This window comes from Ambystoma mexicanum, chromosome 1q, assembly GCF_040938575.1.
Source record: "Ambystoma mexicanum isolate Mex_15411 chromosome 1q, UKY_AmexF1_1, whole genome shotgun sequence".
Lineage (NCBI taxonomy): Eukaryota > Metazoa > Chordata > Amphibia > Caudata > Ambystomatidae > Ambystoma > Ambystoma mexicanum.
In genome coordinates, this window is record NC_090922.1 from 1,476,065,152 (window position 1) to 1,476,079,084 (window position 13,933).

The window sequence follows — 13,933 nt, forward strand, 5'->3', positions numbered from 1 at the left end:
CGGCATGTAACTCTAAAGCACAGGATGACGAGCCATCCTGCCACACGTAATCAGGAAACAGGCTTAGAAGGAACTAAGGATGACAATCTCTCCCTATAAGAACCCAGCAGCAGGAGAATATTGTGCATTTTCAAAGCACTTAAATCACCTGTGATATGCAGCAAAGCTCCTTGTATATAGATTGAACCCAGGAATTATTAATTGTTGTTTGTACAGATAGCCCATTTCTCCCCTTGCACGCTGCACTTTTGCAACTTAGTGGAAGGCACAGCTCCACTCCACACACCCTGCACACACATACAACGCAAACACAACGCACCTCACCTCTGCCATAAGAAGGAAGCTACTTTTATTATTATATATTTATTTATTTGTATTTGGTTCATTACAAGCTACTTTTAACAAAATAAAACAGAACTGTAGCTTCCCACATATTCTTCTATCGCCTTAAACACAATCCCCCCTTAGTCCATAGTATTCCTCCGCTTCGTCCATACACACGCCTTTTGGATATGGGTGACTACCAGAGTCATGGCCACCCTTTATCAACAATAATGGCTGAAATGCACACACTCCCCAACTTTCCCAACATTGTTTGGACTCCGATGCCTCTGAGGGCGTTCAACCAAAAGTGCGTTGTGACCATAATTATGGGAAAAAGCACTATAACAAATGATAGAATGAATGAATGAAGTACATAATGCACACTGGTCTTGGTGCTCATTTCATTTTTCACAACACTAACCCTTATATTAAAGTGTTTTTAGCTATGAACAATATATACTCATTCGGAAAGACTCCAGATATGGATGCGAGGATCGCATGGCTGTGTGCCTGGCTTACACTGAAACAGACGGTGCAGTTGTGCAGAAGTTTTAAAGAAGAGGGCAATCAGGCCCTCGGGCTAAGGAAATACCAGAGGAAGTTAGATGAATGATTTTGTAATGTCAGTATTTTCCTCAGAATCCCACACTCACATCTCAACACCCTTGAATTCCACAACACTAACACCTAGTTCCTCACGCTGATATGGCTGTGTTGGAAACATTGGAGTACAAATGCTGAGCTGGTTAGTGGAAGGGGTTTTCTTAATGACCTGGACTTAAAAAGTACCCAGTGATGTCCCTGTCCGAGAGGTGATACCATGAGTCATATTGGGGTCTGAGAAAGCAGGACCCAACTTATTCTTGCAAACCCTCAATTTTGCTTCCATTAATATTTTTATATTAATGTTAAAATCCATACTGTTGTGATGCCATGTTCTTTCTAGAGAGGAGCGCCTGCTACCTTTTTTGTACACTTTGCCTCATCGGTTTCATACCACCCAGCCGAAAACTATTCACACCATCTGCTGTATAATTCAAGTGCTGGACATCAGTGCACAGCCACATCCATATTTCAAAGGTGTGTCCTGCGCAGGTGATTATGACACATGGGCTATGTGCCATAGTTACCTTCACAGGACACACCTTTCAAATATGGATGTGACATATATGCACATAGCCTCAGACCATTATCTTTAGAACTAATTGGATGTAGAACAAACGTTTCTGGACAGAGAGGTGTTTTGCTTCTTAACTGCTCATTTTTGTCCAAGGATTCTAAAGCATTCATGTTTTGGTGAAATATTATTGTAATGTGAAGGTCCAAAGACAATAATCTAAGATGGCTGTTTTTCTTTCTTCTGTAGCAGAGACTGAACCCAGTACGCAACCTTACTAACGGTAAGTCTCTCTATCCGTCCTGTCAAGTTGCAATTTTTCTGTGTTTGTGGCTTATTCTGTCCATTCCCCTGGGCACAGCCGTAAACCATTGTAGCCGTGATGCATAATGAAGTCACCAATGAGATCTACTCCAGTTCTAGATTTGTCCATTATTAGGTGATGCAGTACTCTCTTGTTATGCAAGCTTTGACAGGTTGAAATTTGATGCCTAGTGATAGCTGTGTGAAACCTGAAAGTGTCTCACGGGGATCTGTTGTCCAGGTGGCCAGGACACGGCCATCGCTATTGGATCCAGTTCCTGGGGGTGGACCAGTGTGGGAGGATCACCTGGATGAGGGGTAATCAGGGGGTGGAAGTAGGACACCGAAGGGTGAGAAGCGGTACCCCTTCCCTATGACACCTTTTCCCCATCCTGCCAGGTAGAATATTTAGTAACTCAACCCCTTTCTCCCTTCCCGATACTTTCTCACGGACGACCCACCAAGAATGACAAGACTACCCCCCCCTTTCTCGAGAGTATTTCTCTGGATTTTCCTACACTTACTAGTCAAAACTACAATCCCCCTAATTCCTCATCTCTGTTCTTTTCTAAAGTCACTGAGACGAGGAGGAGAGAGATTGGGAGGATGAAGATTACCAACAGGGAACCACAGACACAGAAAACAGACTCTCCCCTTTTTACAGCAGTCTGTCCCATTAATGAGACCAGGCTAAGTCAGACCTCCTTCTTTAATTACTTGCACCTGACTCCACTTGTCTCTCCTCGACAGCATAAAAGGTGGAGCAGGAAAGCACACTTTGAGCGAGTCGGGGATGCTGGAAGTTGCTGGAAAGAAGGAGAAATCCAGAGTGATCTGCAGAAGCCCTGAAAGACCTGGAGGAGGAGAAAACCATCCAAACACTGGCCCTGCTATTTGAGAGGAGGCTGTAGTGTGGAGGAGGTAGTTGTACTTCCAGAAGGCAAGACCAGGGGCAGCTGGGATTGCATGGTGGTACCTGTAGCAGAACTCCTCCCCTGGGGCCAGACATACAAATCGAGGTACATGAGGGGCAGGAGGTAAAACACTGACATTATTGATACATCCTCATTGTGGCTCCTACAGCTCCCAGAACATTGAATTCCATTTTGGGGAGCTGTGAAGTGGGAGCAAAATTATCACAAGGGCATTCTGGGACTGGGGGTCCAGAAACTTTTGAAGATTGTGAACTTTTTGAGAGGAGTCCAAGCCTGGTAGAAGGAGACCTTGTGAACATTTGTTAGAGAAACTGGCACCAGTGATAGAGTGGTGCAGTGCCACGTGGGTGCTCATTCAAAGGTCTCTGGCTAGTGCCCCCTCTCCCGGACCAGGAGAAACAACAAGTACCAAGAGGCCTTAGGGGAGGATGGCGTGAGGTGTCAAGGTGGTCATACGGGGGTCTAACCAAACCCCTTGTACAGTCGGAAGTCTTTGACACGTTGTGGAGACAAACATGAACCCGACTGAGGGATGCCTGCGAATTGGGGTGAACCCTAACGCACCATATAACATTGTGATGAATGAACTGTGCGAAGCCTGATGGCGGCTTTAGAGAAAACCTGACTGGGGCTTTAGAGCAAGACTGACTTGTGGCTTAAGGGAAACACTGAATGGTGGCTGAGACCCGGACTCTGGTAAAAGGAAGAACCTAAGGAGTCTAGAAATGTGAACTTTGGAAAGTGTGAACCCGACTGAGGAAATTCTGAAACTGGCGTTTGCGTCCAGCTGAGGGGAACGCTGTGCGAACTGTGATATTGTGAAGCATGCACTTGCCATAGATTGAATAACAGAGTGACCCTGTGAGACATAGTTGCCCTTTTAAATTGGCAATTGCTTTGAGAGGCTAATGCTGAAAGAAGAATCGGAGCTCAGCTGAGGGGGATCCTAGGGGTGAAGAGTAATCACTCAACATGAAGGTTACCCGAAGGAACTGTTTGTTTTATTGTTTTTCGCATATCATGCCCTCTGAAGCAACTGACTTTGCATGAGAAGAGACTTGGGCACAAAAGGCCCTGATTTAGATAAAAGGGACTATAAACTTGTGCCAGAGAAGCCCAGAAATGTACTGTGCTCGAGTCCTGCCTTGTCCATGCTAAAAACGTGGGGAAGTGAGACCCCAGCCATAAAATCCTGGTTTATCATTTTGTGAACACTTTTCTTTTCTTGTGAACATTATCCCACACTATTTTTTAGCATAGCGGTAAGGATTGGCAATAGATTTGTTTTTGTCTAGGCCCTTTTATTTGACTACACTCCACTTGGACTACATTATTTTTATTTGATGGTCGTAGCCTGCTCCCATCTTAGATTTAGATCAGGCATTTATCTCACACATTTTTACAGTTTAATAAACACCCTTGAACTGTGATCACTTGTGTCTGTCTTGCTTTGATACCAAGCCTTCCTACATAGCCGTGATACATAATGAAGTCACCAATGAGATCTACACCAGTTCTAGGTGATCATTAGGTGATGCGACCGCTAGATATTCCTAGGAACCGAAGGAATCTCCTGTTATACAAGCGTGGCAAGTCGAGGTTCGATGCATAGTGATAGCTGTGATGCATGATGAAGTCACCAATGAGTTCTGCACCAGTTCCTAGACTCGTCTGTCATTAGGTGATGCTACTGCTAGATATTTCTGGGAACCGAAGAAATCTCCTGTTATACCAGCTTGTCAGGTCGAGGTTTGATGCATAGTGACAGCTGTGATGCATAATGAAGTCACCAATGAGATCTACCCCAGTTCCTAGTCTCGTCCATCATTATGTAACGTGACAGCTATGTCTTACTGGGAACAGCAGGACTCTCCTGTTATGCAAGCTTTGGCAGGTGGAGGTTTGATGCATAATGATAGCTGTGATGCATAATGAAGTCGCCAATGAGATCTATACCATTTCCTAGACTTGTCCATCATTAGATGATGCAACCGCTATATCTTCCTGGGAACCGCAGGACTCTCCTGTTATGCAAGCTTTGGGAGGTCGAGGTTTCACACCCACAGCTGCCAGGTTGCACAAGGCAGTAAGTGACATTAAGCATTGAGTCATTCGGCAGGAGGGTGGCAAGGGAAGTGGCTAGAAGATGAGTGCATCACCCATGTGCAACGGTCTTGTCATCTTCACAGTAACCTCCTGTGGTGTGTTGCGTACATCAATTTCATATGGGGTTAACATCCACACGTTTTTTGTATTTTCGGGACAGGAAATCAATCTCATTCCTGGATCTGATCAGGCTCAGGTAATATTCAGCAGGACTTCAGTTCCTTTTTCTCTCAAGTACACAGTACCAGGCCACCAGATCCTTTCCCTTTGGGCCTTCTCCAGCCCTGCAGCTTCAAGGACTTTGGGCTCTTTACTGCATACCCAGAGGTAACACTGTGGATTTTTATCTTCCACACATGGTTTGCTAAGATGGCTTCCATCCATGCCTGCCAGAAAGGGAAGGTCCAGTGAAATGTATCACAGAGGGGATACTGTAGCAAGGGCATAGGTTTAGGAGACTAGCCGATGGGCCTTTGACAGGCCAGTCAGTTGTATGGAAATTGGCGCGGAGGGATAGTGCGATGGATTACAGCAGGGTTGTTCATGGAAATAGATCCTGTAGAGAATGTTCAATGCAGTACATTCTCAGGGGACACACCTTGGACTCGATCAGAGATGAGCAGCAGATGGAGCTACAGTAAATAAGGCATTGTGGATGTTGAAGGGTATCAATCCAGGTATTGAAATTGTGAACACTGATGACAGCCGGTATCCACGACTGTCCCCACAGGCATCCCGAATGCACTGTGGGAACAGTAAGTGACAGCTGAGGAGGTGTGGGAAGTAGCTAGCAAAAGCCAGACTATGGTCTATTATGGGGGACACATAGATAGGCTAGGACAACTCAGTGAGTTTGAGTTCTAGCTATAGTAACAGGCACACTTTCTGCTGGTGATGGGGGTAGCATATGGGTGATTAAGGGTTGTAGAAGGACACATTGGGCGATGGCCAAGGGGCTTTGGCTACCAGCTGCAGTAACAGTTAATCTCTGGGCTAGTAATGGAGATGGTCTAGGTGAGTGAAAGGATCCAAGGACCCAGTGGTAGCTGATGGCGTGTTGGTACTGTCCATAATGGCAGTCTTTGGAGTAGTAATGGGAGGGTTCGGGGGTGTGAAGGGATCCAAGGACCCAGTAGGTGATAGCTGAGGGTGTGTTGGTACTATCTATAATGGCAGTCTTTGGACTAGTAATGGGCAGGGTTCGGGGGAGTAAAGGGATCCAAGTACCCAGTAGGTGACAGCTGAGGGTGTGTTGGTTCTATCTATAATGGCAGTCTCTGGGCTAGTAATGGGGATGGTTCAGGGAAGTGAAAGGATCCAAGGACCCAGAAGTTGATAGCTGAGGGTGTGTTGGTACTGTCTATAATGGCAGTCTTTGGGCTAGTAATGGGGAGGGTTCATGGGAGTGAAAGGATCCAAGGACCCAGTGGTAGCTGATGGTGTGTTGGTACTGTCCATAATGGCATTCTCTGGGGTTCGGGGGAGTGAAGGGATCCAAGGACCCAGTAGGTGATAGCTGAGGGTGTGTTGGTTCTATCTATAATGGCAGTCTCTGGGCTAGTAATGGGGCGGTTCAGGGGAGTGAAAGGATCCAAGGACCCAGTGGTAGCTGATGGTGTGTTTGTACTGTCCATAATGGCAGTCTTTGGGGTAGTAATGGGGAGGGTTCGGGGGTGTGAAGGGATCCAAGGACCCAGTAGGTGATAGCTGAGGTTTGTTTTTGAACCTTGTAGATAAAAAGATTCTCACGCTGGTTGCTGTGTCTCAGAATGTGTTTCTTTTATTGTTCATAGTATAGACATATTATCTAAAAAGGTGAACAGCCGACACGTGTTTCGACCCCGGAGGGTCCTTCTCAAGGCAAGTTAGGAATGGTTGGTCTGGGTGAAGTTAACCCATAGAAATCAAGGGATGCCGTGTGGCAAAGAGTTCAGGTGCAAAAGCGGTCGGTTTTCCTGGCTGTTGCTGTGTTCCTTCAGGTATGCTGTGTGGGAAAGATACGTGTTGGCTGACCACCTTTTTAGACTATGTCTATACTATGAACAATAAAAGAAACACATTTTGATACACAGCAACCAACCGCCCGCTGCAAGGCAGCCAGGACTTTCTGCAAATTCTCAGTTATTTTTAGCATCACAACATCAGAAATTTGAAATTGGGTACTTTTCAAAGGGGAAAGGGAAATTATAAGCACATGCGTTGTTTGATTTTTGCCACACATTATATTAAAGTATTATTGTTAGAATACCTTTAATTCGTATGTACGAATAATGGATTTCTTTCAGTAGAACCGTGGGATTGCATGGTGTACTGACCACTTTTGATTTGAAGTTCTTTCACATTTGAACATATTTATTTTGGTCAAAATATGTACACACATAAGCCTTATTTAAATACATCTTTTAAACCAGAATGTTTGCCCTTTGATTGCACATATGTAAACTCGATAGGCTCTGTTAGGTCACTCCTTTAATTACACAGGCCTCTCTTCTTATTAGCTACTTGGGATTGGAGGCTGCACAGACCCTTTTTTAGGAATCGCCCCCCAAATATTGCATCACAACGCATAAGAGTCCTCCCTCAGTTTCTTATCCCACTTTAATAGCCTGGCAGTTATAAAGCACTGGTTTTCTTGCACTGTGGTTCTTCTATTGAGTACTTTGGGGCCACTGCAGCTGTGTGGCATCAGTACGGTAATGGTGACTTTTCACAGATCCTAGTGCTAGGGAGTGTCAGCCAGCCCACATCGTTGTATGGGTGGACCGTCGTTGCTGTCCGCGCGTACACAACGCTACGCTATGCTGGGGCGTGGGAAGGGGCGTGATCCGGGGTTTGGCAGTTGCCGCCTAATGTTAAATAAAGAAGGTTCTGTTACACATCTCAGCTCCCGCGTATCATTGGGAGTGGGCCCTCCAGGTATGGCGCACGAGAGGTGCCGATCCAACAGGGAGCAGCGTAGGTCCAAGACGTAACTTTTTTTGGCACCATTTTGAATTCTCGTGCCACCAGAGTATTTTGCCCCATAGTATTTTGCCCCTTGTCCTCCCGAGGCGCCTTATGAAGGAGCCAGCTCTCACAAGGGCCGGGAACGTGACGAGCTGCGTTCCAATCGCAATTGCAATTGAAAAGGGACAGCATGCAGCAGTGGAACCATCATTCTGTCACTGCCGCGGAGCTGCTAGTCGCTATGCCCCAGGGCTCGGAGGAAAAGCTAGCCCTTGTGTTTGGGAGGAATAGCTTCGAAAGGTTAACAGCAATCTTGCATTGTTTTGTTTGCCTTTCTGCATAGTAATGTTGCACACAGGGTTGCGCAGCGCATTTGGAGATATTTCTTTAATTTCAAATGTCAAGTTGCAGCCTGAGCCTTATGAGGCCTGTCATACTATGGGCCTTGGTGCCCTGGTTTGGTAATCTCAGTTGATTAGCTTCATAAATTTATATTGTTTTCCCATATAGGTGGCAGTAGTACCAGAACATAGAAAATACCAAGGCCCTGATTCACAGAGTGTTTTCCAATGGAGTTTTGCCATTATAAAATGCTTCTGTAAATTAGGCCCTAAGTGTGAGAACCATCAGGTGGGAGCTGTTAATCACAGTGACAACCACTTAGTACAAATATGGGGAAGTAACCCGTTTATGTACAAGTTGGTAAAGTGATTATACTATGTGAATGATGCATCACAAGTGGAATGTTTTCCATCAGCCACCTTAACAATTACAGTGCCTGGTATGTGATAGGGCCATGAGGCTTGACCCCATGAGGGGGGACAGGGACCTCTCCCAGCCTCAGCCAGGAGGCCTGTCAGATTTTTATAAAACCAGGTCCTGCCCCAAAGGAGGGGTGAGTGAGTTTGGAGTCTCTGTCTCCCTGGCATGTACCGTGTTGAATGAATATGGTGCCGCTGTCAATCATTCAATACCTTCCATTTTGATGCTAAAGTTGTATTTGTATTTGAGGAATTTAGAAAGTGCAACATACTCCCAAAGGGCACCTTGGTACTAGGCAGCAAGCAGAGAGAACTATCATGACCCACCTCAAAACAGGTTAAATGACAGGTGGTCTCTGATGGAACTAAGTGGCAGAGGAAGCAAGTTCCACAGTTTGGCAGCAGCAACAGAGAATTCTAGTCCAGCAATACACACAAACTTGACACGAAGGACCAAGAAAAGACAGGCATGGGCTAAGCGCAATGCACGAGCTGGAATATAAGGGCGAAATTTCAATCGCAAATACTCCATGCTCAGCACAATGCACCAGAGGGAATTTGAAATGAATCTGCTTGCCCATAGGGAGACAGTGGAGGCGGCAGAGTACTAACATAGTATGAGAATAAGGAGGGGCGGAGATAGCCCCTCTGGCTGCAAAGCTCTGCAAAACTTGAAGTCAGTGTATGAGGTAGGCAGTTGTCCCAAACAACCCAGCATGAAGGAGGTGGTTGTTAGCAAAGATTTCGTAATTGTGGGTAATTTTCCTTCCATGTGGCAACCCCTAAACTTTTTGCTGTTGTTTTCACCAGGATCTAGGCTTTGCCAGAGAAGTGCAGCCTTCTGCCGCACTCCTCTGGGCTTTTGCTCCATTCTTACGGGGAAACTGTCATGCCCTTAAGACAGTCAGTACCGGGAAACGTTGTTTTCCGTAGTTTCTTTATCATGTTGCAGCTTTCGTGCAACATGACACAAGAGGGCACTGTAAGCTAAGTTACTGCTCTCTTGGGTCTCTAGTCTTCTACAGGCCCTAGATACTCTTTTTGGATTGTAAATGATCGGTGCAAGTGCATCACGGACGGGACTGGTGGCAGCGATCGTTTCTTGTGTTTTTGAGCTCCTTTTGGTGTTTTAAGCGCGTTTCTCGCGCTTAGCCCAAAATGGTGGCCTGGCTCCCAAAATGGCCAGATCACGAGGCTCTTTGTCCTGTCCGCTGACCGTCTTGCCCCCTTCACCTCCCCCAGCTCGAGCCGACCCGGGGCCTTCCTTATTTGGGCATGTACTTTCCCACGAAACACAGATGCTTTCGCGGGCTTCTACAGGCCTTGTGTGTGCCTCCAGGATGTGGGCTGGGATGAATGCCTGGGACCACTGTGGTCCGTGATAGGTCCACGTATGGTGTGAGTGTTTTGTGAGCAGATCTCCCATTGGGTCCCCTCCGTTTTGGCGCAAAGGGAACCGTGGATAAGAGGAGGCTGGAAACACCACTACCATGTCGATCTCCTGAGTTCTCACAAACAAAGGAATACAGGAGCCTAGTATCCTGCAACAACGAGGCTGAACCGAGGAATCACTGGTGACCCGCTGAAGGACTGCTCCTCTGCACTGCTGTCGCTTGGTGAAACCCTTTCTACCTCTGATCGAACGAGAAGGCCTGTACTGGTACTTCGACCCTTGGAATAGCGGGAACAGCTATTCTCGGCACCTTCACCATCTCCTGCACCTATGCCTTCGGAAGTGTCTCTGGGCCATCCAGTGGACTGACCAGCCTACACAGGAGCCTTGCTCTGTTACCGCCGTCAGGTTGCGTTGTATTCCGAGTCCCCGACACTCTCACCCGCTTCGTACACTTGGCGTTCCCAGGTCTGAAGTGAGAGTGTGCACCGGGCTGAAATACACACGGCTGCATCGTTGCCCTGCTGAGGTAACAATCTGTGCGGGTTCACTTCGTTTGGGACATCTTTAACTCAACTTCTGCTGCTGCGGAATCTACACGACGCCGAGAGTCCCCTGCTCGCATCTGAACCTGCCAGCACTGAAACGGACGCGGAGAAGCCTGGGTCTGTTTGCATTGGGGACCGGTGAGTAGCATAGCTAGGAACTGGTCGCCCTCCTGCAGGAGCCCATAGCTTTTCCCCGCTGTGTCAAAAAGCACACCTTTCCGCACTCGCGCTCTGCTTCTGCCCACAGTGGAGGCTGCGCTTGAGTCGCTGATCTTTGTCCTTCATTTGTTCACCGATCTGAACTGCCTGACGTCCTCGCAGAGACTTCCTTTTGCCCATTGGCACCCGTGTGTGCAGGTACTTTTGAGCACAAGGCTCCACTCTTCGTAGGGCTCGGACTTCCTTCTAGTTAGGTGCCTCTGAAGGCGGACTGGGTCTAACCTGTATTCGCACTGCCTGTTTTCCTCCCCATCTAGGTGGTCTGCATATTTCGTGCGTCTCTCTCGTTAGACTCTTTGGTATTGTGTATATATTGTATTGAGTGTGATGTATTGGTTTACTGGAGTTTTATTGTGATTTCTCGCTACGGTCAATGTTACAAAGGCCTTGTAATAAATGTGTCTATTTTTAATATAACACCTATTTGGAGTAATTTGTAAGTGTCCTTGCTTTGTGTGCTCATTGCAGGCTTTCAGTCACCCTCACCCCTCTTGAGACCTAGTCTTGACTGCCGCGATCGCTACCCTGATTGGTCTGGCTTGTCCAGAGGTTACCCTGTTCCAAGAAACTAGGCTGGCCTTCTGAACCTCTGCGCCTCCAGGACAGAGTTCAGAAATCCGTTTTAACAGTGGTCTCACAGAGAGTCGTATGGACCAGCAAGGACAGAGGGCCCACAGCCCTTCGGCCGGGACAGGCACAGAGAGGCTTAGCCTTGTACTCCGGGTGCCTTAGACGGATACTTTATGTTGTGTTCAATAAAAACCCTTGAACCACACCTTTGAGTATAGGATTTTGTAAAGCCATCCATGACGGATACAGCTTACGTCATATATCTTTTGATAGTTTTAGCACTGGGTATTATTTGCAACGGTCAGTATGATTAGGATCACTGTATTGCTCGGTGCAAATATGGTTATCCGCTTGACCGCATATCTGCATAAGAAAACCTCCCCAGATGAGGTTTCTAGACCAGTCCAATCCATGAAAGTCTTGTCAAAACAGGTTATCCCCCTTCCTCCAAAACCATCAAGGACCACATTGACACCCTGGCTCCTGCTCTGGCTGACTTCTGCAACCACTTGAGTCTTCCCTTCCCCCCTCAAGCAATCTCTTGTGCACCCTCTTCTTAAGAAACCCTCAGCCAACCCCTCCTGCCCGGCTAATTATCGCCCTATATCCATCACTCCTTTCCTGGACAAACTCTTGGAAAAGCTGGCCATCTCCCAACTTAATCTTCACACTGAATCTGTTGGTTGCCTCCATAACCATCAGTCTGGCCCCAGAGCTGCCAGAAACACGGAAACTGCTCTCCTGAACATCCGTGAATACCTGCTCTCCAACCTCGATTCTAATACACCCTGTTGCCTCATCTTACTTGACCTCTCTTTTGCCTTTGATACAGTCAACCATGCCATGCTGCTCAACCGTCTCCGTAATAACCTCGGTATCACCAATCAGGCCCTACCCTGGCTGAACTATTTCTCTCTGATCGACCCTCCCAGGTCCAACTTGGTTCCTTCCTCTCCTCTATCTCTCTCCTTACCTGTGGTGTTCCCCAGGGGTCTAACCTCTCTCCCTGGGTGTTCAACCAATACATGGCACTTTTTGTCCATGCAGCGCCCCTCTCTGCCTCAACCTTCAGTGCTATGTGGATGACACTCAGCTCATTGTCAGGCTCCACTCTGCCACCTCTTCTCCATCCCTCATTTCTGACTGACTGTCTGCTATCCAGGAGTGGTGGGCCGCCAATGATCTCTGCCTTAATGCCAGTAAGACTGAGATTCTCCTCATCTGCACACCTGCTCCCTCCTTTCCTGTCACTCTCTGGCTGGCCTCTCTAGGCCCTCTTCCTGCACCCACCTGTAAGTCTAAAAACCTCGGGCTCGTCTTTGACTCCACACTGTGCTTCTTTCCTCACATCTCTGACGTCTCTAAGAAGTCACACTACCACTGCACCTCCTCAGAGGTAGTCTTCCTTTCCTTTTCTTTCCCCCTAGATGCTCACTGTCTCCAGAGCTCTGGTTCTCTCTAGGCTGGACTACTGCAACAGCCTCTTTCTAAATCTGCCTGCTTCTACTCTCCACCCTCTGCAACTCATCCAAAACAGGACTGTGAGACTTGTCCTTGGCCTCAAGCCCAGGGATTGTATCTGTCCAGGACTGAAATCTCTTCCGGGCTCCCAGTGGCTGCAAGGATTAAGTTGAAAACCCTCTGCATTGTCCACAAGGCCTTCTGGGGCCTGGGGCCTCAATACCTTCAACTCCCTTTTCTTAAATATCTTCCTTATCGAGCCCTTCGCTCCTCCGCCTCCAACTCCCTCAGTGTCAGTCGCTTCTCCATGCAACAAGTTGGTCGTAGATCTCTTTCCTCGGCTGGGGTCTCTCTCTGGAACAGCCTCCCTGCCTCTCTGAAACTTGAGGAGAACCATCTCTGATTCCGGAAGCATCTCAAGACCTTCCTCTTCTGCTTTCTCGTCTCCTCTCCCCTGCTGAACTCCTGGCTGAAATTGAAACTGCACTGGTCATCTGGGTACCCTCTGATCTCGGGCCCAGGTCCCCTCCCCGCCAGTTGCACTCCTGCACTGGTTGCCCCCCTGGCAACCTTTGCACTCGGGGTCTGTTTCTGTATCCCTACAGTCCCTTACCAGCACTTGACATCTGCACTTACCCTTGTACCTCCCCTCTACACACCACTACTTCCCATTGCCACATTACTACTACTATTGCCTTCTTTGCACTACTCCACCCCTTTCATACAACTACTCCCCTCTCCACACTACTACTACTCCCCTCTCCACACCACTGCTACCCATCGCCTCATTACTACTACTATTGCCCTCTCTGCACTACTCCACCCCTCTCACATGGCAACTACTCCCCTCACGACTACTGCTCCCCTCTCCACACCACTACTACCCCTCCTCATTACTACTACTCCCTCTCCACACCACTACTAGCCCCCTCTCCACACTACTACTGCTCCCCTCTTCATACTACTCTCCTCCCATACCTTCTCTCACAGACGCCCTCTTTTCAATCTTCCAGTCACCTTACAAATCACTCCCTACTCTATCACTCTCACTCCTTTCATGCAGACTTATAAGAAAGTACCACTTTCACTCACCAGCCACTACCTCACCTTGCACACTCCTTCAGCAATTCCCTGCTACACTCTTCTCCACCGTCCTTCTTCTGTCTGGTCTCTGGGTCCACTTCTCCCACCCGAAATAGCCCACAACTTGCTGTTTCCTGTCCCCATCTTATCTCCCCCACCCCATTTTC

The 13,933-nt window shown here is 47.7% G+C and overlaps 1 protein-coding gene across 4 annotated transcripts in view; it reads left to right on the forward strand.

Moving 5' to 3' along the window:
• Positions 1–13,933, forward strand: part of LOC138549941 (rho GTPase-activating protein gacN-like) — a 308,520-nt gene that overhangs the window by 41,758 nt on the left and 252,829 nt on the right. For all 4 annotated transcript variants that reach the window (XM_069642373.1, XM_069642374.1, XM_069642376.1 and 1 more), the window contains one exon: positions 1,691–1,724. In XM_069642373.1, the coding sequence (XP_069498474.1) occupies positions 1,691–1,724 (34 nt within the window). The remainder of the gene's footprint in view (positions 1–1,690; positions 1,725–13,933) is intronic.